Here is a 27,132-nt window from a genome sequence, read left to right on the forward strand (position 1 = left end):
GATACTTCACGGAACTTTCTTTTTAAAAAATTGCCTCTGCATGGTAAAAATCTAGAAAAAGTACTTTTGAAGAATGCTCTTAATAACAAACTGCATTAAAAACAATGCATGGGTAGATGCTTATCATTTGGTCTTTAAGATATAAAATGGATGCACTGTTTTGTTTTTCAGGGAGGGATTTTTTCCACATTAAAAATGCAGTCTTATTAAAAATAGTTACCCCTGAGTGACAGTCAGCCATGCACAGAAATAGTTGGCCTGTTTGGGAACAGGATGGAAGAGGGTTCCCTTTGGGGCACCAGGTGTTTATGAGTATGGTATTTTCTTTTCCAAAGGACTGGCTAGGGAAGGGATTTTCAGGGGAAGACTTAGGGAAACACAGTCATACCCTATTATCTGAGATGTAGTCTCATATACCATATATTCATCTAATATCTTTTATTGAGTACCAGTTATATTGCACAGTATCCCTGATAAGAGGGGTCCTTGACTGTCACAGTGGACACCAGATACTTTCCCAGGGCTATAGAAACAGGTGACTGACACTTGTAGGGATCTGATTTTTGCCTGAACTCTCAAATTTCTTTTTCTGTACCCATCATAGAAACACTTTTACTTAAAACCTCTTTCACCTCACTTCAGTAGCTACAGTGCTGTACTTTTATGATAAAAATGATAGAAAATATAAGCATGATAAGCCATGATAAGCATGAAAGCCACATCAATTCCATGATAAGCCATGATAAGCATGAAAGCCACACAATTCCATTTAGATAATTTTTATTGAGATTGGCAGTTAATAGTGGTTTCCCATTTTTTTGCAGTGTAATTTAGCATAGGGATGCCTCTCATTCTGATGAAACTTGCCCCGTCAGTATACTTGATCAGTAAAAGTAATAATAAGTAATGAGTGAACATTCATTGAATACCTATTCATGTGCCAGACTTGTGTCTTACATATATTATCTCCTTTAAGACTCACAACAGCACTTGACATGGCTTATCATTTGCATTTTGCAAATGAAGGAAATGAGGTTTAGTGACATCAGGCTACTGGCTCATGGTCACATGGCTAATTAGTGGTAGAGCCAGAATTTGAGTCTGAAACTTGGGCTTTTAATCACTAGAGTCAACTAAAACTACGTAATCAGAGGAAGAAATTACATGAAGGCGTAGAGTCACATTCCAAAACGTCCTCATTCATCGATTCATTCATTTATTCAACAGATTCATCTGTGATTGCTTACTCTATGCACATCACCATGCTAAATGTTGCAAGTGTTCTGGTGAGTCAGCCATTTTCTATGTGATTTATACTCCTGTGGTACTTATAAACCAATGGGAGAAACAAATGAATCAAATAATCACAATAGTATTTATTTACAGATTGAGGTAAATGCTTAAATGGAAAATAACATAATTTTATGAGAGCTTATAAGGAAAAAATTCTGACTTAGGTAGGAGTTAGGAATCTTGAAGAAGTGAAGCTTGCTCTGAGGTCTGAAGGTTGTGTAAGAGTAAACTAGTTAAGAGATGTTGTAAGTGGGAAGCTTTCTTGAGAGAGGGAAATAGCATGTGCAAAAGCCCTGAGGCAGAAGGAACTCATTATGTTCAAAAACTGTAAGGAGAACACTGTGGCTGGGTGCAGCCAGGGAGGGGAGAGTGGCTTGAGAGAGGCCTCTACATGTCTGTTCTTGGAAGGGGTTGGGTTTTTAACCCAGCAGCAGGAAGCTATTACAGGACTTTAACATCATGTTTGCAATTTGTAAAGGGGCAGAGGGAGAAGGAGAGGGAGAGAATCCCAAGCAGACTCCCTGCTGAGTGTGAAGCCCAACACAGGGCTCGATCTTACCACCCTGAGATCATGAAACTGAGCTGAAACTAAGAGTTGGATGCTTAACCAACTGTGCCACCCAGGCGCTCCTAGGTTACTCTTTACAGTGTGGTAATGTGGAGAACAAACTGGAGGAGGGGGTATGTTTGTTTAAAATAATATCCAATGAATCAGAGAAAATTATTATGCAGAGGTCAATGTGTGGACTCTGAGTCAGAAAGCCTCCATTCAAGGCCAGTTCGGCCCCTAGATGCGAGGCCATATGCGGTTATGTACCTTCTTTTGGCTTAGGCTCCTGTTATATAAAATAGGGACAATAGTACAGACCCCAGAAGAAAGTTATTGTGAGGATTAAATGAAAAAGTAGTCGTAGTAATTAACCATCCCCATTTATACTTGAGGAAACTGAGGTTTAGAAAAGTGAAATGAGGCTTATTATTATTATTATTATTATTAATCTGAATGTTGTGGAATACCACTGAAGGGAGTAGGAGATAAAGGCAAGGTAATGGTGTGAAGGGAGAGAAAATTTCCAAAAGCAAAAGGAACAAATGAACAAAAACCCAGTGTGAGGTCCCAGAGTGGCCAGATCTTGGGATAACCTGGCGGTAGGACACAGGGTTCAGCAGCCATGTGACTTCTGGCTTCAGTTTGCTCACCTACTTCCTTCTCCAGTACAAGAGAGATCTGGGGATATAACGAACGACCCTTCACTTTCAGTTTCCTTCCATTATCTCCTAAGGGGCTAGATCAGATCAGGTTGTCCTTAGCTGGTAGACATAAAAGGATTCCAGGGCCCTTCTGTCTTAAGCAAATCGTCAATCAAAAATCTCCCCATTTGTTGTGTGAGATTAGAAACCTCATTAGTGATGAGGGATGCCTGGGAGGCTCAGTTGGTTAAACAGCCAACTCTTGATTTCGGCTCAGGTCATGATCTCAGAGTCCTGGGATTGAGCCCTGTGTCGGGCTCCATGCTCAGTAGGGAGTCACCTTGAGGGTTCTCTCTCTTCCTCTGCCCCCTTCTCTTAAATAAATCAATAAATCTTAAAAAAAAAAAACTGCATTAGTGATGAGACAAAACCCTTCATCACATAATCAAAGATTAAAAATACTACCTGTGAAGCTATTTTTTTAGCACAGGGGGTTTCAAATCAAACTGGACTCTCTTGAATTATAAATAACAAGGGAGGGAGGCAATTGGTACATAACATAACAAATGGGAGTGGGGGAGAAAAATGCATGCAGAGAGAGGGGACAGGGACTAAGATGGTGCATTTTGATATTCATTACTTTTCTCCAGGATTTCCTGTGTTTATCTTCAAAAGGGTGGGTACAAACAGAAGCTGGTCCTGAACTGTATGCAAATTCAGAGTTCACCTTCCTGTGATTCGTGAATATATAGTTAACATGACACACTTACTGTAATTAATTATACCACTTAAATGTATTTATTGAGCATCTTCTATAAGCTAGCCACTGTGGTAGGTCTTGGAGTGATAGCAATATGCAAAGCAGATCTTCATGGAGATTCTACTCTTCTATTATTTTGTTCCCAGAATTTTATTACTTAAGGCATCATATAAGAAATGCTTACTAAATGAACTACAGGCTATTTTAAAATGGAAAGTTAAGGCAAGAATGGATATTCTTGGCTCAACCTTGACCGTTTCTATCAAGCCTCTATTCTCCAGATTAAAGAAAAAATCCTAAAATATTTAAGAACATAAAGCAATATAATTGATTAATATGCTTTTCTGTATGTTAAACCAGAAGCAATTGAGACTGCTGCATTTTTGACCTTTACAGTGGCCTCTGCTGAGATTTCATTTGAATAGCAGTTGAATGTAATCGATGTTGCATTTACTGAAACTGTTGCCCTTGTCTGTTTCAGGGCCGGCTTGATTCTCTAACAGAAGTGGACGACTCAGGACAGTTAACTATCAAATGCTCTCAAAATTACTTGTCTCTGGATTGTGGTATTACTGCTTTTGAACTGTCTGACTATAGTCCAAGTGAGGATTTGCTTGGTGGCCTAGGTGACATGACCTCTAGCCAGGTCAAAACCAAACCCTTTGACTCTTGGAGCTACAGTGAGATGGAAAAGGAGTTCCCTGAGCTCATCCGAAGTGTTGGATTACTCACGGTGGCGACTGACCCCGTCCCTTCCAACTGCAGCGAAGCAGTTAGTGAGGAGGCATCTCAAGTATCTCTTTCAGCAGATGACAAAGGTGGATGTGAAGAAAACAGTGCTTTGACAGTCGAGGAGCCACCGGGGTCATCTTCAGGGGAAGCTCTGACAGATGCTGATCAACGCCCTCCTGAGACTGTGAAGCAAGAATCCAGTTCCTCCTCCCAACTTGGGACAAAGAACCAACAGCCTCTGCCTTGTGAAAATGCAACTCCCAAGCGATCCATTCGAGATTGCTTTAATTACAATGAGGACTCTCCCACACAGCCCACATTGCCCAAAAGAGGGCTTTTCCTTAAAGAGGAAACTTTTAAGAGTAATCTGAAAAGCACTGATGGAAAGAAGCAGATGGCTGATCTCAAGCCTGAGATGAGCAGAAGCACCCCTTCTCTGGTGGATCCTCCCGACAGATCCAAGCTTTGTCTGGCGTTACAGTCTTCCTACCCCAACAGCCCTTCTGCTGCCAGCCAGTCGTATGAGTGTTTGCACAAGGTGGGGGAGGGGAATCTTGAAAACACTGTCAAAAGTCACATCAAGGAAATATCCTCCAGCCTGGGAAGGCTTAGTGACTGCCATAAAGAGAAACCTCGACCTAAAAAGCCACACAAGGCCCCAGGAGAGGGGCCTCTGTGCCCAACGCCTAAACGGGGAGTGGGTTCAGGCAAGCCAGCTGAAAGCATGAGGAGCTCAGTAGTGCCGAATGGAATTCCTTCAGGTACTCCCAAGGCCATAGAGGGGCCAGAAACAGATTCCGTTTCCACATCTTCACTCGAGCCATGTAATCAGAGGAGTCAGGATGCCGAACTGCCAGTACAGTCAGAAACATCCAGCTCACCACCTTTTACTCAAAGTAGCGAATCCTCTGTTGGCTCAGACAGCATCGTGTCTCCAGTACCCCTTCTTTCAAAAAACAAAAGCAAAAAAAGTTACTCCTCCTCCCCAAGTCACGTCACCAGGAATGGTCAGGTGGTAGAGGCCTGGTATGGCTCCGACGAATACCTAGCACTGCCCTCTCATCTGAAGCAGACTGAGGTCTTAGCGTTGAAGTTGGAGAACCTGACAAAGCTTCTGCCTCAGAAACCCAGAGGAGAAACTATCCAAAATATTGATGACTGGGAACTGTCTGAAATGAACTCAGATTCTGAGATCTATCCAACGTACCATGTCAAGAAGAAGCATACGAGGCTAGGCAGAGTGTCCCCGAGCTCGTCCAGTGACATAGCCTCTTCCCTGGGGGAGAGCATGGAGTCTGGGCCCCTGAGTGACATTCTTTCTGATGAGGAGTTGTGTATGCCTCTCTCTGGTATGAAAAAATACATCCATGAGAAGTCAGAGAGAGCTTCATCCTCTGAAAAAAATGAGAGCCATTCTGCCACAAAATCTGCTTTAATTCAGAAACTGATGCAAGATATTCAACACCAAGACAACTATGAAGCCGTATGGGAGAAAATAGAGGTAAGGTGGTCTTAACTTGCAAGATTTCTTACTTGATCTTTGGAAGTGATGCTGGGAAAAGGTCAATCCTTCCCCATCCTCATTATAAAGTGTGTTGCCATGTTTGATAAGCCTGATTCTTCAAAGAAGAAAAGAAAAAGCACAATGATCACTGCGTTGTGGCAGAGTATGCATCATTAGGAACTACCCTTGGCAGTGCGTTAGCTTGCTGTGTCCCTGCTTGGTGTAGGAATCCCTGTTGATATTGCTCACACCTAACATGGCTCCTGATGAATGGTGGGCCCCTTTGAGTGGAATACAAAATACGGTAGAACAGTAGCCGTGCACACACCAGTACTTCAGGAGTACATGAATGGAATGTTGTGGTCATCCTCACTGATTTTTGGTTTGTTTGTTCTAACCCCAGAATAGCTTACCATTCCCAGTGTTAACGCCCTATAGAAATAGACCAGATGTTTCCAATTTTGGGGGGGAATCTTTGTATTTCTCCGGTCTTTCTCCTTTTTGAGGCCTCTGGCTAATAACCGTGCTTCCTATACTGTGTACCACCCATGGGTTCTGAGATGGGGAGATGATATTTTGGGTAAATCTGTACATTTATTTATTTATTTGTTTATGTTTTGAGGTCCAGAGAGTGTATGCACACACACAGGGCAGGTTGAGGGGGCGGGGGGAGGGGCAGAGGGAGAGGGAGAGAGAGAATCTTAAACAGGCTCCATGCCCAGTGCAGAGCCCAACACAGGCCTCTATCATCACCTGGTCCTAAATCAAGAGTCAGTCGTTTAAGTGACTGAGTCACCCATGCACCCCAAATCTGTACTTTTAGAATGGATTATTAGATGAAATCTTTGAGGACCGATGTCAGAATTCTCAGGACTGAGCTCCATAATCGAAGCTGTGATTACACTGGATAATAGTATAGTACACACGGACAGGCTAACCTGGAGGAAGCAAATGAAGGTTCGTGAAGCGAAGGAAAAGTTAAGGGCAATATATAATAGCATATATCAATATGTACTTTATAATATAGAAACGTATGTTAATGATTATTTTTACCAAGAATTTATGTATCCAATTCTCACAGCAACCCTAATATTAACCCCATTGTATGAATAAGGAGACTGAGGCTGGGAGAGACCAGGCAGCCTGCTCTGGAGCCCATATATTAACTAAATGTTCCCATTCCTCAGTAAGGAAGTGATCAATATATATACTGCATGTAAATACTGTAGTATTATGAAAAAAAAATGGTATCAGTGGAGCCAGGATTTGCCTGGGAAGTTCTTGTGAAGTGCCAAGGCTTCAGTGGAGTTTTGAAGGGAATGCCAGGATTAAGACAGAGAGAAGGGCAGTGGGTATTTCAGGTAGGAGGAGCGTAAGCCAAAACACAGAGGGGGGATCTGGGAATGAGCATGTTTATGGGGGTTGGGGGGTACAGAGAGCTGTCCTGACTGAAAGGTCTGTGAACAGAGAGCAGTGAAAGTTCCCATACATATAATGGAGCTGGTTGCTACAAGGCCCTGAAGGCCAGTACAAGGCAGTTAGAATGTGTTCACCCAGCTCCCATGGCAACTTCTCTGCAAGTGACTGAGAGTAGTAATAAAACCCACAATAACTAATGCTTCTTGGGCTCCTATTTTGTGCTTGGCTCTGCGATAAGATCTTCACATGCCTTATTCTATTTAAGTCCTGGGGGGAGGTAGGACTTTTTTAGATGAAGAGGCCAAGGCAGAACAAGGTTAGAAAACTTGCTTTAAGCCTCACAGCTAGTAATTACAGAGTAAGCATTTGAACCTAGAACGAGCACACTGAAAGCACTGTAAGTCATGGCCTCCAGTAGCCTTTCTAGAAGATTTAGTTGACAGTAACAGGAAGGAGGTCATGGCAGTTGTGATGGTGGCCAGGGCAAAGATAACTGGCCTGTGGCAGCCAGTGTGAGGGACTGCTGTGATGTGGGACAGGCATGGGTGGGGAGGGCTGTTGAAGAAAGCAGGATCCAGAAAACTGGTCCTAGGCCTTGCTCAGTCATTAAAGCCTGGAGAGGCCCATAGCTAATCCTGTTTCATTCTGGGCCTTGTTTCTTCTTTTGTAGATAGAGATGTTTTAAGCAGATGGTGGCCGCAATACCAGCTTCCAATGGTAGCATGTTTTGTTTCCATTTCTGCAAGGACGAAGCCAAGTGTCCAGCCTCTGGGCACTGTTGTATCTTTAATAGAAGAAAGTGTTTGGATGGGTTGCTGGCTTGAGGTAGAGGTGAGGCAGGTAATTTAAAAAAACAGATACATTGATATTGATTATATGATAAAACTGTTAAGAGGAAGTGTCTTGTAGGCAGTTGGAAATACCATCCTGGAGTTGGGATATGAAGTAAAGGCTAAAAGAGTAAGCCCCTTGGTCCGTCCAACCTCCCTTTATCACTTCAGTGGCACAGCTGCCAGCCTCCAGGTCAGTTGACCTTGGATGTCACACTCTAGCTTTGATCTATTTATAGTGACCCAGAGAACCTATTCTACCTGCAAATATAACATAATAAGACAAGGTGTTATTTAATATCTTCTTTGCATCAAGCATCTGCTAGGCAGTTTACCTGCAGTAATTTTCTCACAGGATTCTCAAACAGCCCTACGAGGTAGGTTTTATTATCCAAAATGGACCACTTCTCTTACCCCCAGTGTTCCCGCTCTGGTGCTAGCCTCCTGACTGGTCTCTCTGCTCCCATCCTGCTCCTATTACAGTCTGTTTCTAACACAGCAGCCAAAATGATCCTTTTGAAACATAGATCATATGACCCCTCTGCTCAAAACCCTGCAACAGCTCCTGTTGCATTCAGAGGCCCTAAGTAGACTGTTCCTGTGATTTCCTCTCTGACCTGATTTCTACCTGCTCTTCCTCATGCTCACTTCACCCATTCCCACTGGCCTCTTTGCTGTTCCCAGAACAGGCTGGGCATGCCCATGCCTTTAGGATCTTTGTCAGTTCCCTCTGCCTGCACTCTTTCCATCAGATGCTCTCATTTCTAATTTTTTAAATTTCTTCTGAGCCTGCTGAAATACTAACTTCTTAGGGAAGCCTACTCTGACCACCTTTTAAAAGGTATAACCCAGGGGGCGCCTGGGTGGCTCAGTGCTTTGGGTGTCTGACCCTTGGTTTCTGCTCAGATCATGATCTCAGGGTTGTAAGAGCAGCGTTCTTTCCCTCTCTCTCTCTCTCCCCCTCTCGCTCTCTCGACCCCCCTCTCTCTAAAATAAATATATCTTTTAAAAAAAATAAAAGGTATAACCTAAACCTTTTTATTTTTTCTACAGGTCTCACTGTATTCTTTCATTTTATATAATTCTGTTTAGCATGCTTATTGTTTTAGTGTGTTTACGGTTTCCCCCTGCTAGAATGGGAGCTCTGTGAGGGAAGGAATATTTATCCGTTTAGTTTGCTAATGAATCTAATGTACCTCCAATGGTGCCTGGCACATAGTAAGTGCTCAATAAAGACTGTTGAATGAATGAATGAATCCCCTTTTTAAAGTGGATGAAACTTATTGCATGGAGCACTGGGTGTTATACGCAAATAATGAATCATGGAACATTACATCAAAAACTAAGGATGTACTGTATGGTGACTAACATAACATAATAAAAAATTATTATTAAAAATAAAAAAAAATAAAGTGGATGAAACTGAGTGCAGAGAGATGAAATCACTTTTCCTAGGCTGCCCAGCTAGTAAGCCATGTGCTCCATGTGCTTTACCCTTCCCACTAGATAAAGTCTTGAGAATAGATGAATTCCCTGAGAGAATGAGGATAGATGGAGAAGGGAAGAGGGGTGGGAACTGAGACTCTAAGTTGTAGCCCAGTTATGAGGCAAGGACAAGGGAGAGGTCCACTCAGCAGAGAGGATTCTTTTTATTTTTTAATTTTTTATTATGTTATGTTAGTCACCATACAGTACATCTTTAGTTTTTGATGTAATGTTCCATGATTCATTGTTTGCGTATAACATCCAGTGCTTCATGCAATACGTGCCCTCCTTACTACCCATCACCAGCCTATCCCAATCCCTCACCCCCCCCCCGAAACCCTCAGTTTGTTTCCCAGAGTCCATAGTCTCTCGTGGTTCATCCCCCCTTCTGTTTACCACCCCCCCTTCATTCTTCCCTCCTTCTCCTACCAGTCTCCCTGCTATTCCTTATGTTCCATGAGTGAAACCATATGATAATTGTCTTTCTCTGCTTGACTTATTTCACTTAGCATAATCTCCTCCAGTCCTGTCCACGTTGCTGCAAATGTTGGGTAATCGTTCTTTCTGATGGCTGAGTAATATTCCATTGTATATATGGACCACATCTTTATCCATTCATCTGTTGAAGGGCATCTGGGCTCCTTCCACACTTTAGCTATTGTGGACAGTGCTGCTGTGAACATTGGGGTGCATATGGCCCTTCTCTTCACTATGTCTGTATCTTTGGGGTAAATACCCAGTAGTGCAATTGCCGGGTCATAGGGTAGCTCTATTTTTAACTTTTTGAGGGACCTCTACACTGTTTTCCAAAGAGGCTGTACCAACTTGCATTCCCACCAACAGTGTAAGAGGGATACCAGCCTTTTATCTGTAGTTGCATTTGCAAATATCTTCTCCCATTCTGTGGGTTGCCTCTTTGTTTTGATGACTGTTTCCTTTCCTGTGCAGAAACTTTTGTTTCTGTCCCAAAAGTTCATTTTTTCTTTTGTTTCTCTTGCCTTTGGAGACATGTCATGAAAGAAGTTGCTGTGGCCGATGTCAAAGAGGTTACAGCCTATGTTCTCCTCTATGATTTTGATGGATTCCTGTCTCACATCGAGGTCTTTCATCCATTTGGAGTTTATCTTTGTGTATGGTGTGAGAGAGTGGTCAAGTTTCATTCTTTTGTGTATAGCTGTCCAATTTTCCCAGCACCATTTATTGAAGAGACTGTCTTTTTTCCACTGGGTGTTTTTTCCTGTTTTGTCAAAGATTAGTTGACCATAGAGCCGAGGGTCCATTTCTGAAGTCTCTTTTCTGTTCCATTGGTCTATGTGTCTGTTTTTGTGCCAGTACCATGCTGTCTTGGTGATCACAGCTTTGTAGTATAGCTTGAAATCAGGCAATGTGATGCCCCCAGCTTTGTTTTTCTTTTTCAACATTTCCTTGGTGATTCGGGGTCTTTTCTGGTTTCACACAAATTTTAGGATCGTTTGTTCCAGCTCTTTGAAAAATGTCATTGGTATTTTGATCGGGATGGCGTTGAAAGTGTAGATTGCTCTGGGTAGCATAGACATTTTAACTATTTTTATTCTTCCGATCCATGAGCATGGAATGTTTTTCCATCTTTTTGTGTCTTCTTCAATGTCTTTCATCAGTTTTCTGTAGTTTCTAGAGTATAGATCCTTTACCTCTCAGCAGAGAGGATTCTTGGGTGTTAAGTAAATGGGAAGAGAAGGGATGTAAGATGGGTATTAGCTTTGTTCTCTGCAAAAGAGAGATTGAGAAGAATAAGAACAAAGAAAAAGAAGCAAACTTTAGATTTGGTTGAGACAGTCAATGAGGGCAGTAGAGAAAAGTGAATTCAGTGCAGGAGTCGAGGTAGAAGCTGGATTATAGATGATTAGGAAGTGAGAGAATCATTCATAGCTCAAGAAATTGGGTTGAGAAAGCAATATGAGGCAAAAGGGGATAGCTGAAGGTACAGTCAAATAAAAGTGTCATTTAGAAAAAATTAAAGCTTATTTGAAGGCAGAAAGAAAAGACCCAATAGCAAGAAAGAGTGAGGTGGCTGGGAAGAGTGTATACATGTGGCACATGCTGAGACAAGACGGGAGGAAGTGTAGAATTCCATGGGAAGAATGTTGGCCTGATATGAAAAAGTTATAAAATACTAAAGATTACATCCTGCTTCCGATTCCACTCCTACCAAATGGAGTGTGGTGTGTTTCCTTCTCCCTCATGTACCAAGTTCTCCTGTCTTCTCTCTGAGTCACACAGAATACAGGGTAGAAGGCACATAAAAGCCCATTATCACATTAAGGACTTTATGGGGCTGTGATAGGATCCCTGGGATAACACCTGAGTGACAAGTGTCTTACACACCTTTTAGTTTCCCGTAATTCCCCTCTCCTCACATCTGAGTCTTTCTTATAGTGGGCTGGTTTTGTGAATGTGAAAAGATTTCTTTTTAATTTGTTTTTTTATTCTGTAGAAAAATTAATTTCTTTAAATACATAATGTATTCACATGGCTTAGAAACATGTATGTTTAAAAATAACTGGGGCACCTGCGTGGCTCAATGGGTTAAGCATCTGCCTTCAGCTCAGGTCATGATCCCAGAGTCCTAAAATTGAGCCCCATGTCAGGCTCCCTGCTCAGTGGGGAGCCTGCTTCTCCCTCTCCCTATGCTGCTCCTCCTACTTGGGCTCTCTCACTCTCTGTCTTCTGCCACATAAATAAATAAAATCTTTAAAATAAAGATTTCTTTATTTTGGAGAGAAAGAGAGCGTTCATTGAGTGGGGGAGGAGTAGAGGGAGGGAGAGACTCTCTGTCTTGCACTTGCTTTCTCTCAAGTAAATAAACAAAATATTTAAAAAATATCCAGTAAAAAACTTTCTCTCCTCCTTATTCCCCATCTTGGGGCCCCACCACATGGAAGGTGATCACTGTTGTTTTAGTTTATATGTCCTGTAGAAAGTTCTTTACACATATACAAGCAAATACGTACTTATTAAACAATATTTTAAACCTGAGAAACAAGTCACAGCCTACTCTTCTCCACAAATAAAAATTCCTCTGTTAACTCTGTGAGTTCCTAAGGGATGTTCCTTTCCCAATTCTTGGTGGGAGTTGAGGGGATTTTGCTTAAATATGGTTGATTTTCCCGAGAACCTGTTGTGTGGATGAAGTAATTGAGCATCTCAAGTCTGAGTGTTCACCTCTAATGGGGCTTCTCAAGGCCTGAAATTGAAAGTGAAAAAATTAGTCAAACCATTGAACTCGATTCATCTGTTGTGGAACATTCAAGAAATGGAGTAAAAGCAATGAAGAGAAAGGAGAGGGCATGTCTGGAGCAGATGAAATCAAACAGAATGGTGAAAGATTAACTTACTGTGTGGTGTCTTATGTGGTGTAAGTAATAGGGATCAGCAAACTATAGCTTGCCCAGTGCCTAATTTTTAAAATAGCGTTTTCTTGGAACGCAGCTGTACTCATCATCAGTGGCTGCTTTCGGGCTGCAGTGACGGAATTGAGTCGTTGTGATGGAGACTGGTAGTTTTTAAAGCCTAAAATATTTACTGTCTGTTACAGAAAAAAATTTGCTGACCCTGCTCTAGAGTAAGGAAGAAGGAAGGAAAATGATTTCTCATCAGCATCTACTGTATGCCAGGTTCTGATACAGGTTCTTTCATTTAATCTATAGGAGAACCCTGTGGAAGAGCTATTACTGGTCTTGTTTTACCGATGACACATCAGGGGCTCCAATGCTAATGACTTGCCCAGGGTCACACTGCTGCTAGTGTAAGAGCTGCAATTCCGACTGAGATGCCAGAACTGACTTGGTTTTCTCCTAAAGGTATATTCCAATGCCAGGGAAGTTAGACCATAATCACATATGCAGACTAAATCTATTTAGAAAACCTACAAACCATTACTAGGTTAGTAAATGAATAGTGTGACTTCTCCCTCATGACCTGAATAGAAATGAACTGCCTAGTGAGTAGCCACTTGTTCAAGGTGAGTAATTATTGATGCCAGATTAAGAGCTGGATGAGTCGTGGGGGGCTGGCAGAATGCCGTGCAGCCTGGTGGCACCTCAGTGAAGCATCTCAGGAGATCTGTCCTTTGGGATGTAGTGCAGTGTCTACTTCTCACAGCACAGGCTTCCTGCTCACATAAGTTCTCAAAGCTCATCCTGCAAGACATTACTCCATTAGGTTGGACTCATTGGTACCAAGTTGATGGATACATGACATAGCTGATCCCTTTTCTCTCCAGCAACCGATGTCTTCAAATGTCATGTTATGGCATTTCCACTATAGTTCAGTGACTCAACTATTGTTTGCATTTTATCTTCGGGACATCTATAACCTGATTTTAAAAACTTTTTTGGTGCCAGCTAAGGATGTCTTTGCACATAAGTTATTTCAGATTCAGTGCAGCAAGTACTTAGGTGAGTGCTTGCTCTTTGTAACTAGGCTATGTATTATCCACAGTCAAGTCTGTGGTAGCAGCTCAAAAGCGGCCACCATTGCTGCTGGGAACTGGTAGGTACCATTATGAGTAATACGAATGAGGAAGAGATTTGGTCCTGGGATTAACTTGGCACTGATTTCTTTTTCCAAGAGATAAAATGGGTATCTTTTACCCTCATTTTGACTGTATGTTGACACACCAATGATACCACACTGATGACGGCAATCATTAAAGAAATAGCATGTTGTCCTGAGTTCTTTTCCTTTTCTTTTTTTCATTGTGGTAAAAAGCACATAGTGTAAAACTTGCCATTTTAACAGTTTTTAAGTGTACAATTCATTAGTGCTAAGTATATTCACATTGTTGGGGTGCCTGGGTGGCTCAGTTGGTTAAGTGTCCGACTCTTGATTTCAGCTCAGGTTGTGATCTCAGGGTTATGAGATTGAGCCCTACATTGGGCTCTACACTGGACGTGGAGTCTGCTTAAGATTCTCTCTCTCTCTCTCTCTCTCTCCCCTTTTGCCTCTCCCACACCCCACTAGTGTGCACATGCTCGCTTGCTCTCTCAAAAAAAAAAAAAAAAAGCATATTCACATTGTTGTGAAACAGATCTCCCTAACTTTCCCATCGTGCAAATCTGAAACTCTGTACCCAAAAACAGAAACTTCCTTTTCCTCCCTCTTCCCCAGTCCTGGTAATCACCAGTCTGCTCTCTGTTTCTATGAATTTGACTACTTTAGGTACCTGATGTAAGTAGAATTATACAGTATTTGTCTTTTTGTGACTGGTTTATTTCACATAGTGTAATGTCTTCAAGGTTCGTCCATGTCGTAGCATGTGACAGGAGCTCCTTCCTTTTTAAGGCTGAATAATAATCCATTGTGTGTCTATACCATATTTTGTTTTTCTGTTCATCTGTGGATGGACATTTGGCTTGCTTCCACCTCTTGGCTATTGTGAATGGCCCTGTTATGAACATAGTTGTGCAGGCATCTCCTTGAAACTTTTGAAACTCAGCTCTCAATTCTTTTGGGTATATATCCAGAAATGGGATTGCTGGATTACATGGTAGTTCTATTTTTAATGTTTTGAGGAATCTCCATACCATTTCACATAGCAGTTGCTCCATTTATAGTCACACCAGTAGTGTATAAGAGTTCCAGTTTCTCCACATCCTTGCTGCCATTTTTTTAAAATAGTAACCATCCTTAGGGTGTGAGATAGTATCTCATTGTGGTTTTTATTTACATTTCTCTGATGATCAGTAATGTTGAGACATCTTTTCATTTGTTGGCCATTTGTATATCATCTCTGGAAGAATATCTATGCAAATTCTTTGTTTTTAATTGGGTTATTCAATGTTTTGTTGTTCAGCTATAGGAGTTCTTTGTATATTCTGGATATTAACCCTTTATTATGTATATGATTTGAAAAGATTTTCTCCTGTTCTGTAGGTTGCCTTTCCACTCTCTTGAATGGGTCTTTTGATGCACAAAAGTTTTTAAGTATGACATAGTCCTGTTTGTCTATTTTTGCTTTTGTTTCCTGTGCTTTTGGTGTTATATCTAAGAAATCATTGCCAAGTTCAATGTCATGAAAATTTTCCTCTATGTTTTTTGTAGGAGTTTTATAGTTTTAGGTCTTTGATTTCTCCTTTATTTTATCTCAATGTGATCACCTCTCATCTTTTAAGGATCTCACCCCAGGCTTTTTTGTAAGCTAGGACACAGCTTCATAGGTAGAACCAAGTCATCTTCTGGGATTTGTCCTTTAAAAAAAAAAAAAAAAACACACTTGGAGTCATTCTTTTTAAAAAGTCTCATCTGGGCATTATTTATTTGATTTTTATTTGAAATTTGAATAAGTCTCATTTGAAATACAGCTTTATCTTTCTTTATTCATCCCAGAGTAACTCACTGTTAAATATATAGTCAAGGTCTGCCATAAATTCAGTTCTCACTCACTTTTGATATTTCTTTTATACCGCCCGTGTACCAGTTTTCCTAGAGTTGGTAGAGTAGTAGTTTTCTCTTAGGTGTTGATAATGATCTCCTAACAGCGTCTTATCAGATAAGAATCATTTAAGGTTATTGGATTCCACTGTTTTTCACTGCCATTTCATTTTGTATGGGCCTTTCCCTTATGATAACTTTTTCCTTCAGTTGCTAGTCATCCTCTTGTCCCTGATTTCCTTCTCTTCCTTATATCTTCTCTCCCATTCCTTTTTCTTTAATTTTTTCTGGACCAGATAGTTTTCACTTTCTGGATCTGTTTTCCCTTTTTCTTTCCCCAAGAGTATCTTCTACTCTTTCCTTCTATTATTGTCTAGAAATTCTGAGATTCCAAATATGAGAGCACTGTGGGTTGGCTCTTCACCACCATTCATGCTTGAACTTGTTCCTTTTAGTGCACTGCTTAGTCTTAGAAATATGTATGTAGAGAGCTGAGGAATTGTTTAGATGCAAGAATAAAGAAAATAAGAATTTAGTTTAAATATTAAGGAAAAAAAACCAAATTCTTAAAGAATTGGGCAGACTCGGCTTTGTAGTTAAAATTGGGAGATTCAGAAGCCCAAAAGGATCACAAATTGAACATGTGTTGATAGTACAGATGATTATTCAACAAAAGGTTAATATTAATAGAATGGTGCAGGAACTCTGTATACTCTTCTTTATTTATACCATGCACAATCTAAATTTTTGTCTTAGATTCTGGACTTAGAAGTTGAGAGAGCTGTGACAGCATAGTGCAAGGCTCTGTGCTTATTACATAAGATAATATTTGGTAAATACCAAGTGGAAAGTCATTCACTGGGAGAGCAGAGGAAGGCAGATGATAACAAGTATAGCTAGACCAAGCATCACAGAAGAGGGACTACTTGAGCTAGGTCTTGAATGGCGAGTGAAATTTAGATAGAGATGAGGAGGTGTGGAAGGTTAGTGACAGAAGCTTTGGCATAAGCCAAGGTTGAGGGCAGGAATATATAAAGTATATTTGGGAAGGAGTAAAGAGAGATGCTTGGTGTTTTGGGGTATATGCTAAACTCCTAGAAACAAAGAGACCCCAAAATATAATAAGATACAAATATATATACATATATATATTTTTGTAAATAACAAGAGGTAGGCAGATAGTCCAGGAAAGAGGCCATCTAGGGATCCAGGTGCCTTCTCCCTGTTCCTCTTCTGTGGCTCAACTGTTCTATCAGCATTCCAGCTTACCAGAGAAGGGAAGTGGAGAGCAGCCACCTTTCTGCTCACACGGGAAGTTGCGCATTCTGTCTGTTCACATCCCATTGGCCCAGACTTTGTCATATGGCATCACCTAACTGCAGAGGAGTTTGGGAAATGAGCCTCTAGACTAGGAACATTGGGAGGCAGACATCTGCATAGAATAGTTTGTTGTAGGAGCAAAGTATGATGGACTTTGAATTCCAAATGTTTGCATAGTACAAACACAAAATAAATACCTGCCCAATGAATCCATGAATAAAAGAATAAGTGAGTGAGGGAGGGAGTGAACACATTGTTCGATTTGAACTTTATCCCCTAGACCAGGAGCTACAAGCTAAAATGCCTCGGAGAGTTCAGACAGATCACATAAATGAGTCACTCAGCCAGGGACAAATGGGGAGGGACAGGAACTGAACAACTGGGGGGTAAGTGCCGTGTTTAAGGGCAAGTGAGTGTTGGACTCTAATGTGGACCCTGTGTGGCAAGATCTTACAAGTCTTAAAAAAGTAGGAAATCTGGGTTTTATGTGACATCTCCCAATTTTTAAAATGTTGGGCCTGAACAATTTTAAAACAGGCCAAATAAAACATATGTGTAGGATAGATTTGGCCTTCAAGTCACTAATTTGCAATCTTTATGAAAATGAGAAACTAGTTAAAATTTTTGGCCCAGAAAATTGATATAGTTTAAGAAGGTTAATCTGATTGTGGGGCACTTGCCTGGATATACCACTTGCAAGGTGGTTCTCTGTTGAGGCTGCTTGTTATCATTACTGGAGAGATTTGAAAAATATCCCAACCTCAGGCTCTACCCCACACTAAATCAGGATCTCAACAGGCAGGTAATTTTAAGAGCTCTTCAAACAATTATGATGTGCAGGCAAGGTTGGGAGCTAGTCCTCTAAGGATAATTTGGAAGGTTATTGCAATAGCCTGGACATGTAAAAGGGTCTGAACGGTGGGTTTGGAAACCGGCAGAGGAAATAAAGAGACAGAGGTGGGAGATGTTATAAAGGACAAATTAGTAAAAATCTTTGGCTTTTTAAAAATAAGGGAGTGGAGAAAAGGGGTCAAAAGAATTGAAATTTCAAGCTGAGTTTGGAGGCTGAGAGATGTAAAGGAGTTTAACAAATGGTCCTAAGGGTCATATGAAATTAAGATACACAGTGGGTGAATGGGGCAAAGGTCACTATTATCTTACGTGCAAACTCTGTTGCTCAAATCCAAATTGAAAATTCTAGATGAACATAACATCATTTTTAAGGATAATAATCTTTTGTGTATATTTTGTTTGCCAGGAAAAACGTGAGTTAACATTGCTAATGGATTCGTTGAGATAGTATGCCAAGGTTGGTAGAAAAGATCTGTGGGGATCCAGAGCAAATTCCTTCCTGGTTCATATAGGAATGTTCCAGTAGTCCTGCGTCACTTTGGTTTCTGCAGCGCCTTAGATGGGAGTTGAGGCTTTATCACGATGATTTAGCACCACTGTGAGGCTACATCCAGTCACTGCATCTGGTTTTTGGCCTCTGAAATATACAAGGAAGAGGTGTAGTTTTTTTGTTTATAGTTTCACCCATTAAACAAAAATAGCTCTTCGCTATTTTCTTAGTATGGAAAGGTTATGACTAAACAATGTCTTGTTGTATCAAGATAATGAAAGTGCCTAACTACATTGGCAGGAAGTATTTCTGTGATGATGAAAATCAAGAGTGTTGCATTTTGTTTCAATTCAACTAAAAAAATTCTTAGAATATTAGTGAATTCTTCTTTATCCTTAAACCTAAAGTCATGACCCTGTATTTCTTTGGAAAGGTAACAATTAACAAAACAAAACAAAATCTTGATATTTATGGCCCACTTACAAATGTTTAGGCAGGGTACGAAGAGGTTATTCATTCAATGTGTCATCGCGTGTTAATTCTCAAGAAAAAATCCCTCTTTGAAGCAGACACTCTTCTATAGTATCACCATTTTACCAGTGAGGACAGAGAGGCATAAAGAAGTTGGTCATTTACTCAAGGGTATAGGATTTGAAGGCAGAAAGTATGGGCTCAGTTCACAAACCCCCACCTTTTTAATTATGAAAACTTGGATAAGTCTTTAAAAGTTTAGTGCTTAAGTCTCTTCATCTTTAAAATGGAATATTATTAATTGTCATATGGTTGCATGGATTATTATGTGAATTTACAAAGAACAAAGGCTCACTGTAAACTCTAAAGGCTACATAAATACTAGACTTGTCATTAGTGTGACTTCGTCTATGAATCCAGGTAATCAGCATCAGCTTTAGTAGAAAGAACTAGAATAAGAATCTTCATTCTGCCAATAAGGAACATTGTTACCTTGGAAATTTAACTCCTCAAGCTTTAGTTTTGAAAAGTAAATGTTAATAAGGAAGGTGAGGTAGATGACCTGGGAGATGCTTCTTAGTTTTGAAATTGTATGGGATTGAGTATGAGGCAATGACTAAGCAGCCATTCTGAGTAAAATCGGCAGTAGAGGATATCCCTTCCACATATCTGGCTTTCTGTTCCTTGGGATGCTGGGTGACTGCCCCTTAGAAGATCCTAATGGTAAGTGAGGGTGAGGCTATGATATCGGTGAGCCTGAAGGTCCGACATTATTCATGCCGCATTTCTAGCACTGTAATATGACAAGAACCAGACATCATAGAGGAATTTAGGGCCTGGCTAGAGTTTGTAAGATGCTAAGAGACGAGGGACAATGGTGACAGTAAACAAGCGAGTAACCCAGTGAGAATTAGATATGGATTAGCCTGAAATTATAGCAAATAAGGTCAGCTAAATGAAGCAGATAGGAGACATTCACCTTGGCAGACTTGCCATTGTAATGTCTTAAAATTACCTGTCAGCACTGCTTTTGTGCTCTGTTCAGACAGTGTGGGGGAAAATCATTCCAAGAGTGTGGGTTCTGTGTCAAGGTCACTCATGATGTCAGACTGTGGCTGAGGCTATGGATATTACTATATAAAGATGATTGGGCTGAATTTTGCATGTCAAATAAGCAACTTTATCCAGGAAAGATGCTGCCTGTAAGCTCAGACCCATGTGCTTTCCATCTCTCATTTTGATTTAGTCCTGTGCATTACTTTTAGGAAGCCAGTGGCTTTACCATTTGTCTTCATTTTTTTATCTGGGAATAAAGGAAGCTCTTGGTATTTTCTTTTTGCATGCTTTGGAGATAATCAAACTGGAGAGGTGCCACTGATGGGTGGTGCTCTGATATTTCTGATTTGTCTGGAGACTGTTCAGCACTACTCACTTAAAAGGTGTGTGTGTGTGTGTGTGTCTGTGTCTGTGTGTCTGTGTGTGTAAGACAGAGAGGGTGAGAGATGGGCAGACAGAGAGAAAGGTGTATGTCACAATTGACAATCTAGTACTCTTCCCCTTTCTTCCTACTAGAGCCCATTACCTTATAGAAATAAAGCTGATAAGTTGAATTAACAAAAGTATTTTTGTTTTGTTTTCTTTATTTTCTATAGAATAGATAATACTGTTTGTACCCTTCTAAAATGAAGTCTCATTAAAGCTCTTTTCCTTATCCTATCCTTACTACATCTTTGGTTTTATATTGTTTGGTGCATGTCCTTGTATTCAAGAGGCTGTTGACCAGGGCCTTCTCCGTGGGATACAGGACTCATGAAAAATTATGCTGTGCCTGTTCCTCTTTCCAGAGACACATTTATATGAGGGAAATGTAGCTGGAAAGAACTCCAAGAGTAGTAGTAGCCTTGCCCTAGGTGCTGAAAGGAGGGAATATTCAGCAAAGTAATAGAACTCTTTGGCAGAGGAAACGGTGCATTTGGTAGGAAGAGAGTTCTGGAGCCATCCGTATTAACATGTGAGGGAGCTTCTGTGGTGCTAGATGGTGGCAGAGGAAGGTGGCTAAGAATATTACGTTGTCTCCACCAAGTGACTTGGCCTTGTCCCAGTTTCCTCCTTCTAGGGTTAAAAGCGTTATCTTCCACATAAGAGTTGTGACTATTGAATGTGTTAAGATGGGTAAAGAGCTGAGATTAGCACCTGCTCTGTAGTACGCATTCAAAACGTTAGCTCCTGTGACTGTTGTTGTTATTATTATTGATATGGGAGGGGAGGGGCCAGGCCTTAGCAGCTTCCCCTATATAGGTCACTCTGACTCTAATGTGGCATGGTTCCCCCAGGTCCCCTGCTGCTGCCTCAGTCCAGAGCCCTCACCGACGACTTCAGGGTGTACTGCAGCAGCCTTTTAACTGGCTTCTCTGGTCTCAGCCCTACACTCAGCCTTTTGGGGTCAAATGTCACCACCCTGTTTTCTCTTCTCACCCTCAGTTGTCTTGGTCATTATGGGGGGCTTCAGACCCCCCACCCACGATGATTAAGGCCTTTTTCTCCCTCTTCTTGGGAACAGTGCTGGTTGCCCTAGATTTCTGCACCTCTCTTCTCTGTGAGACTCTGGGCCTCCCGTCTTGACAGATGATTCTTATATTGTATTAGAGATAATTCTTCTCTAATTGGCCCAATAATTTTAGTTAATGCACTTCTTGACATTTTAGGAAGTTTACGTAGGGGAATTTATGCTATGAACGTGTGTTCAGACAAATACAAACAAGCTTCTAGTTTATAATATTGTCACACAACAACCTTATAAATAATATGTACTTATTTATTTATAATTTGTATTTATACATATTTATACTATTTATTTATAATCATGTACTTATGAATAATAATCCCCACAGCACTTTTTAACCAGAGGAAGGGTCATTACAATATATTATGGGAAGAAAAAGGAAGGGCCTCCAGTAGGTTTAGAATTATCCCTCAAAGCCGTGATTGCTAAAGATGGAAAGATTAAGAAAGTGTGTTGGAAAGGCAGTAATAGGTTGGGGTAATTTGTTGGGAAGGGAACATTTGAGCTTGATCTTGAAGGATAGACATGGTGAGTGGAGCGGGAGACATTGGGAGAGTGTGTGAAGGTCACCAGGATCAGCTTCCTGTCTAACTAAAAGAGAGAAGGTGAATTATCTGAACATGCATAGCTTTGAAGGAGGCTTTGTATGCAAGAGCCACAGATGTAAGCAGTCAGAAAGGCATGAGAAATTGTTCAGCCCGGTGCCCTCATTTTGCAACCAGGACCTGCGTCCTCAAGTCCTGAGTACTGTGAGAACATCCTGTCTCCTGATTATACCAGATCGTGCAAGCTTGTCGCAAAGGGGCAGCAAGTACTTTCTTCAGACAGCAACACTAAAACGTTCCTAGTGCCCCACAGCTATTGGCTTTTTATCGTTGTAGGCCTTGGAGACTTTGAAGCAGATTCTCCTCTGAATTTGGCATATGTGTAAAGCATTTCACAGTTGATTTTAAGACACAGCCAGGGTTGAGAATCACTGAGACAGACACGGAATGAGGGACTGGAGTAAAGCAAGTTGAGTGCATTGCACTCTGGGGCCTCATAAGGTAGAAGGCACAGTGGATTTGCCCCTATACACTGTCCCTAGGTTATCTTATCCATGCTTATGGTCTCCAAGGCCGAAGTATGTTGCTTTCTCTAACCCAGATCTTGTTCCGCACCTCAACTGAGTTCAGAAAGCAAACTCATAATATCTAATACCATGTTCATCATCTACCTGCATGCCTTTTTTTTCTTCTGAATTTCTTACTGCATCTTTCCGAGAATGGTACCTCTGACTAACATAAAGTTGGCAATCATTCAGATTCTAACAAGTTTCTCCTCCCTCACATCCAGTTGGTCCTGTCCATTTTAACTTGTCTCTCTCTGTGGCCTGACACGTTTCCTCCATGTCCCACTGCTGCTGCCTGAGTCCAGCCCTCACTGACTATTTCAGAGTGTAGCCTAGCAGCTTTTTAACTGGCTCCTCTGGTCTCAACCCTACACTCGGCCACCCACTCTCTGCTCTGCTTCAGAAATCACCACCTTGTCCTCAGGATAAAGTCCCAACTCCAGAGTGTGCTATGTGTGGTCTGGCTCCTTGTCAGACCGTCCGATCTCATTTCTCAGTTTTTCCCTATTTGCCTCTAGAGTGTTAGCCATGCTCAGCAACTTAGGGTTCTCAGAATGAGCTGTCCTTTCTCAGACTTTACCTGCCAGGAATGTTTTTCTCTGTTCCTCCCACACCTTTTTATTTATTTATTTTTTTCTGAATCATTTACACTTATCTTTCAAGGCTCAGCTTAGTTGTGATTTCCTCGCAGAAGCCCTCCCTGATGCCCCAAGACTGAGTTAAATGCCTTTCCATTGACTCCTGAACATTGGGACCATCTACAACAGAGGTTCCCAGACTATGATCCGGGTACCTCTAGGGTTCCCAACATCCTTTCAGCGGGCCCACGAGGTCAATTATTTTCGTATTATTACTAAAATGATGTTTGCCTTTTTCACTCTCATTCTGTGTATTGTAGAGTTTTCCAGAGGCTATATGACATATGATATTTCAGTAGATTAAATGCAGAAGTAGAAATGGGAATCCAGCTGTCTTCTTTTTTTTTTTTCTGTTAAAAAAACAAAACAAAGAAAGCGATTTTTAAAAAGACGATTGAGGCCACAATCCCTGACTCTGTGCAGTTAAAACAAAACATGTCAGTCTGTTCTTTTCCGAGCTTCACCTCTATCAGTTTATAAGCGTTGAGCGAGTTCTTAACATAAGCTTTGGCTTATGTTAAGGGGAGAGAGAATATGTAAAATAACTACAGCATCTTAGTGTAAACTAACACAGGTTTAGTAATTCAGAATAGTCCGATTTGAAGGCACCCTGAGATAGGACTAGAACGTTAGTGAGAGATTTGTGGTATAAAATGATATTCGTTTGGAATCCAACTGTCTTCTCTCAAGCCAGACATTAATAAGATTTGCATACAGCTAACATTTTGAAAACAGTTATTTTTCATAACAATGTGTTATGCTAACATGAGTGTAATAGATTATTATTGTTATTTTCAGTGAATTAATTTTTTTTTAAATTTCTAAAATGAATATTTATAGTTATTAACCCATAGAAACAAAAGCTCTGTGGGGCCCTTAATAATTTGTAATAGTCTAAAGGAGTTCTAAAACTTTGAGAACTGCTGATCTGTTATCACACATGTCACACTTTATATTACCGTGCTCTGAATTCTGTAACGGAGGAGTCTGTGTCATTTATATGTGAGTTCCAGGTCCAAATACAATTTCTAATGCAGAGTAAGCTCGCAATTAATATTTTTTTGAATAAAGAACCTAATACACACATGTGCCTGTGTATATACATACACCTAGAGTTTGAACAAAAAAGACAATTTAGTCTTTACTTGACCTGGCCTAATGCTACCCAATTTAGATAGTATACACAATTAACTAAACCAATAGTACTCTGAAATTTTGTATTAGTTTTAAAAGCTTTATTTCTGTACTTTTTTTTTTTGAGCTCTAAGAATTTTGTCCAAAAGATGTCTCTGAAAACTTTAAAATTTGAGCTCTGTATTGAATACACAACCCCTGAGTTCTTCTGACTTGGCTACCTACTGGGTGTGTATTATCAGTCAAGGACTTAACCTTGCTGAGCCTCAGTTTCCTCACCTGTAAAATGGGGAGCATTGAACTATATGGCTCCTAAGGGCCTTTTGCAAACTTGTTTATGCAAACTTTTCTCCTTTCCAAGCACATGCATTTAAATAATACTATTTTCTGCCTTCTTGGCTCTAATGATAGTGCAGTGGCTGAATTTCTATTCTTTACTGACTTGCCACCCTGCAGTTCTTTGGTAGAAAGGTAGCAGTTTTCTTCTTTTAAAAAATTTATTATTGAAGTATATAAGTGATGTACAATGTTATATTAGTCTCAGGTGTACAGTATAGTGATTCAGCAATTCTTTTTTTTTTTTTTTTTAAAGATTTTATTTATTTATGTGACAGAGAGACAGCCAGCGAGAGAGGGAACACAGCAGGGGGAGTGGGAGAGGAAGAAGCAGGCTCACAGCAGAGGAGCCCGATGTGGGACTCGATCCTGGCGTGCCGGGATCACGCCCTGAGCCGAAGGCAGACGCTTTAACGACTGCGCTACCCAGGCGCCCCAGTGATTCAGCAATTCTGTACATTACTTCTCAGTGGTCACCAAGATAAATAGAGTCACCACTGTCACCATACAACGTTGTTATAATACAATTGACTGTATTCCCTGTGCTGTACTTTTTGTCTCCATGACTTATTTTTTTTTAATTGAGGTCTAGTTGACACACAATGTTACATTAGTTTCAGGTGTACAACACAGTGATTATGCTATGCTTACCACATACCTAATTACGCTATGCTTACTACAAGTGTAGCTCCCATCTGTCACCATACAATGCTACTACAGTGCCATTGACTATATTCCCTATGCTGTACCTTTCATCCCTGACTTATTCATTCCATAAATGGAAGCCATAAATGGTATCTCCCACTCCCCTTCACCCATTTTGCCCATGCCCCCACTCCCTTCCCTCTGGCAACCACCAGTTTATTCTCTTTATTTATGGGTCTGTTTTTGCTTTGTTTTGCTTTTTTATTTTACGTATGAGTGAAATCATATGGTATTTGTCTTTCTCTGTCTGACTTATTTCACTTAGCATAATGCCCCTACACCCATCCATGTTGTCACAAATGGCAAGATCTCATTCTTTTTTATGGCTGAGGAATATTCTTAAATATACACATATATACCACATCTTCTTTAACCATTCATCCATCAGTGAGCACTTGGGTTGTTTCCTATCTTGGCTATTGTAAATAATGCTGCAATAAACAAATAAACATAGAGGTACATATATCTTTTTGAATTCTTTGGGTAAATACCCAGTAGTGGAATTAACTGGATCATATGATATTTCTAATTTTAATTTTTTGAGGAAACTTCATTCTGTTTCCCACAGTAGTCAGACCAATTTGCATTCCTACCAGTAGTGTTCCCTTTTCTCCAAATCTTCACCAACACTTGTTATTTCTTGTCTTTTTGGTACTAGCTATTCTTACTGGTGTGAAGTGATACCTCATTGTGGTTTTGATTTCCATTTCCCTGATTAGTAATATTGAGCATGTTTTCATGTGCCTATTGACCGTATGTGTGTCTTCTTTGGGAAAATGTCTGTTTAGGTCCTCTGCCCACTTTTTAATCAGATTGTTTGGTTTTTTGGTGTTGAACTGTGTAAGTTCTTTATATATTTTGGATATTAACCCAAACCATATATGTTGCATATATCATTTGCAAATTTCTCATCCCGTCACTAAAGCTGGCTATTTAATTGCTCACTCATTATGATAAACTCTCCATGTGGAATAATAATTTTTTCCTAAAAATAACTTTGTTATTACTAAAGAGCTATGCGTTCCCTAAAGAAAGTTGAGAATATTTAGATAAATAACAACTAAACAATCACAGGTAATCTTTTGAATAATCTTAGCATTTATCAACACTCCCATCTAGGACATGCGTTCTTGTTCCAGATATTTGATTTGCAAGGAGGTCTTACTCATCAGGAAAGTTGTCGGAGCTAATCTAAATACAGGAATATAGCAGTATCTTCAGCTCTGTACTTCAGTGGCAAGGAGCAGCCCCTTTTTGAGCAGCCTCAAAACTTTATGGACATGTTGGGAAATGTTTATTAAAAGTGATTAATTAGCTCCAATTAATTAGGTCAGGGGAGATTGAAAGCTGCAGAACAAAGAGAGACAGAATGAACAGGGAGAGAGAAGAGGAGAGGAAGGGAGGGGAGCAAAAGAAGGGAAAGAGGAGTGGAGACTGAGAGAAGGGAGGGACTAGGAGAAGAGAAAAGAGAAGAAAAAGGCAAAAGAGAAACAGTGGTCAAGAAAGAAGGAGAAAAGAGGGGACTGAAAAGAGAGAGCACAGAGTGTGGGGACTTGTCTAAAGCAGAGGTGGCTGTGATGGGACTGGGTGAAGCTGTGTGGCATGAGCTGGGGTTCTCACAAAGGCTTGGGAAACAAGAATGGGCCACAATGGATGTTGCTGTCCTTTGTTTTTCTCTCTGGGAACCTCATGGGAATAAGTCTGGTGAGAAAGGCTGTGTAGGAGCTCAGAGCTTGGGCTCTGGAACAAAACTACTTAGTATCTGTGTTGTGGCTTTATGACCTTGAATAAATTACATAACTCCTCTAGGCTTCAGCCTCTTCATCTGTATAATAGGGAAATTCGTGAAGACTAAATGACTACATAAGTTATTTAAGAAATAGCTGG

At 40.6% G+C, this 27,132-nt stretch overlaps 1 protein-coding gene across 1 annotated transcript in view; it reads left to right on the top strand.

Annotated features, from left to right (window-relative positions):
• AKAP6 (A-kinase anchoring protein 6) overlaps positions 1-27,132 on the top strand; it is a 351,900-nt gene that overhangs the window by 92,265 nt on the left and 232,503 nt on the right. The window contains exon 3 of the mRNA XM_008710422.2: positions 3,726-5,477. Within this exon, the coding sequence (XP_008708644.2) occupies positions 3,726-5,477 (1,752 nt within the window). The remainder of the gene's footprint in view (positions 1-3,725; positions 5,478-27,132) is intronic.

The sequence above is a fragment of the Ursus maritimus genome, unplaced genomic scaffold, assembly GCF_017311325.1.
Source record: "Ursus maritimus isolate PB19 unplaced genomic scaffold, ASM1731132v1 scaffold_36, whole genome shotgun sequence".
Taxonomy (NCBI): Eukaryota; Metazoa; Chordata; class Mammalia; order Carnivora; family Ursidae; genus Ursus; species Ursus maritimus.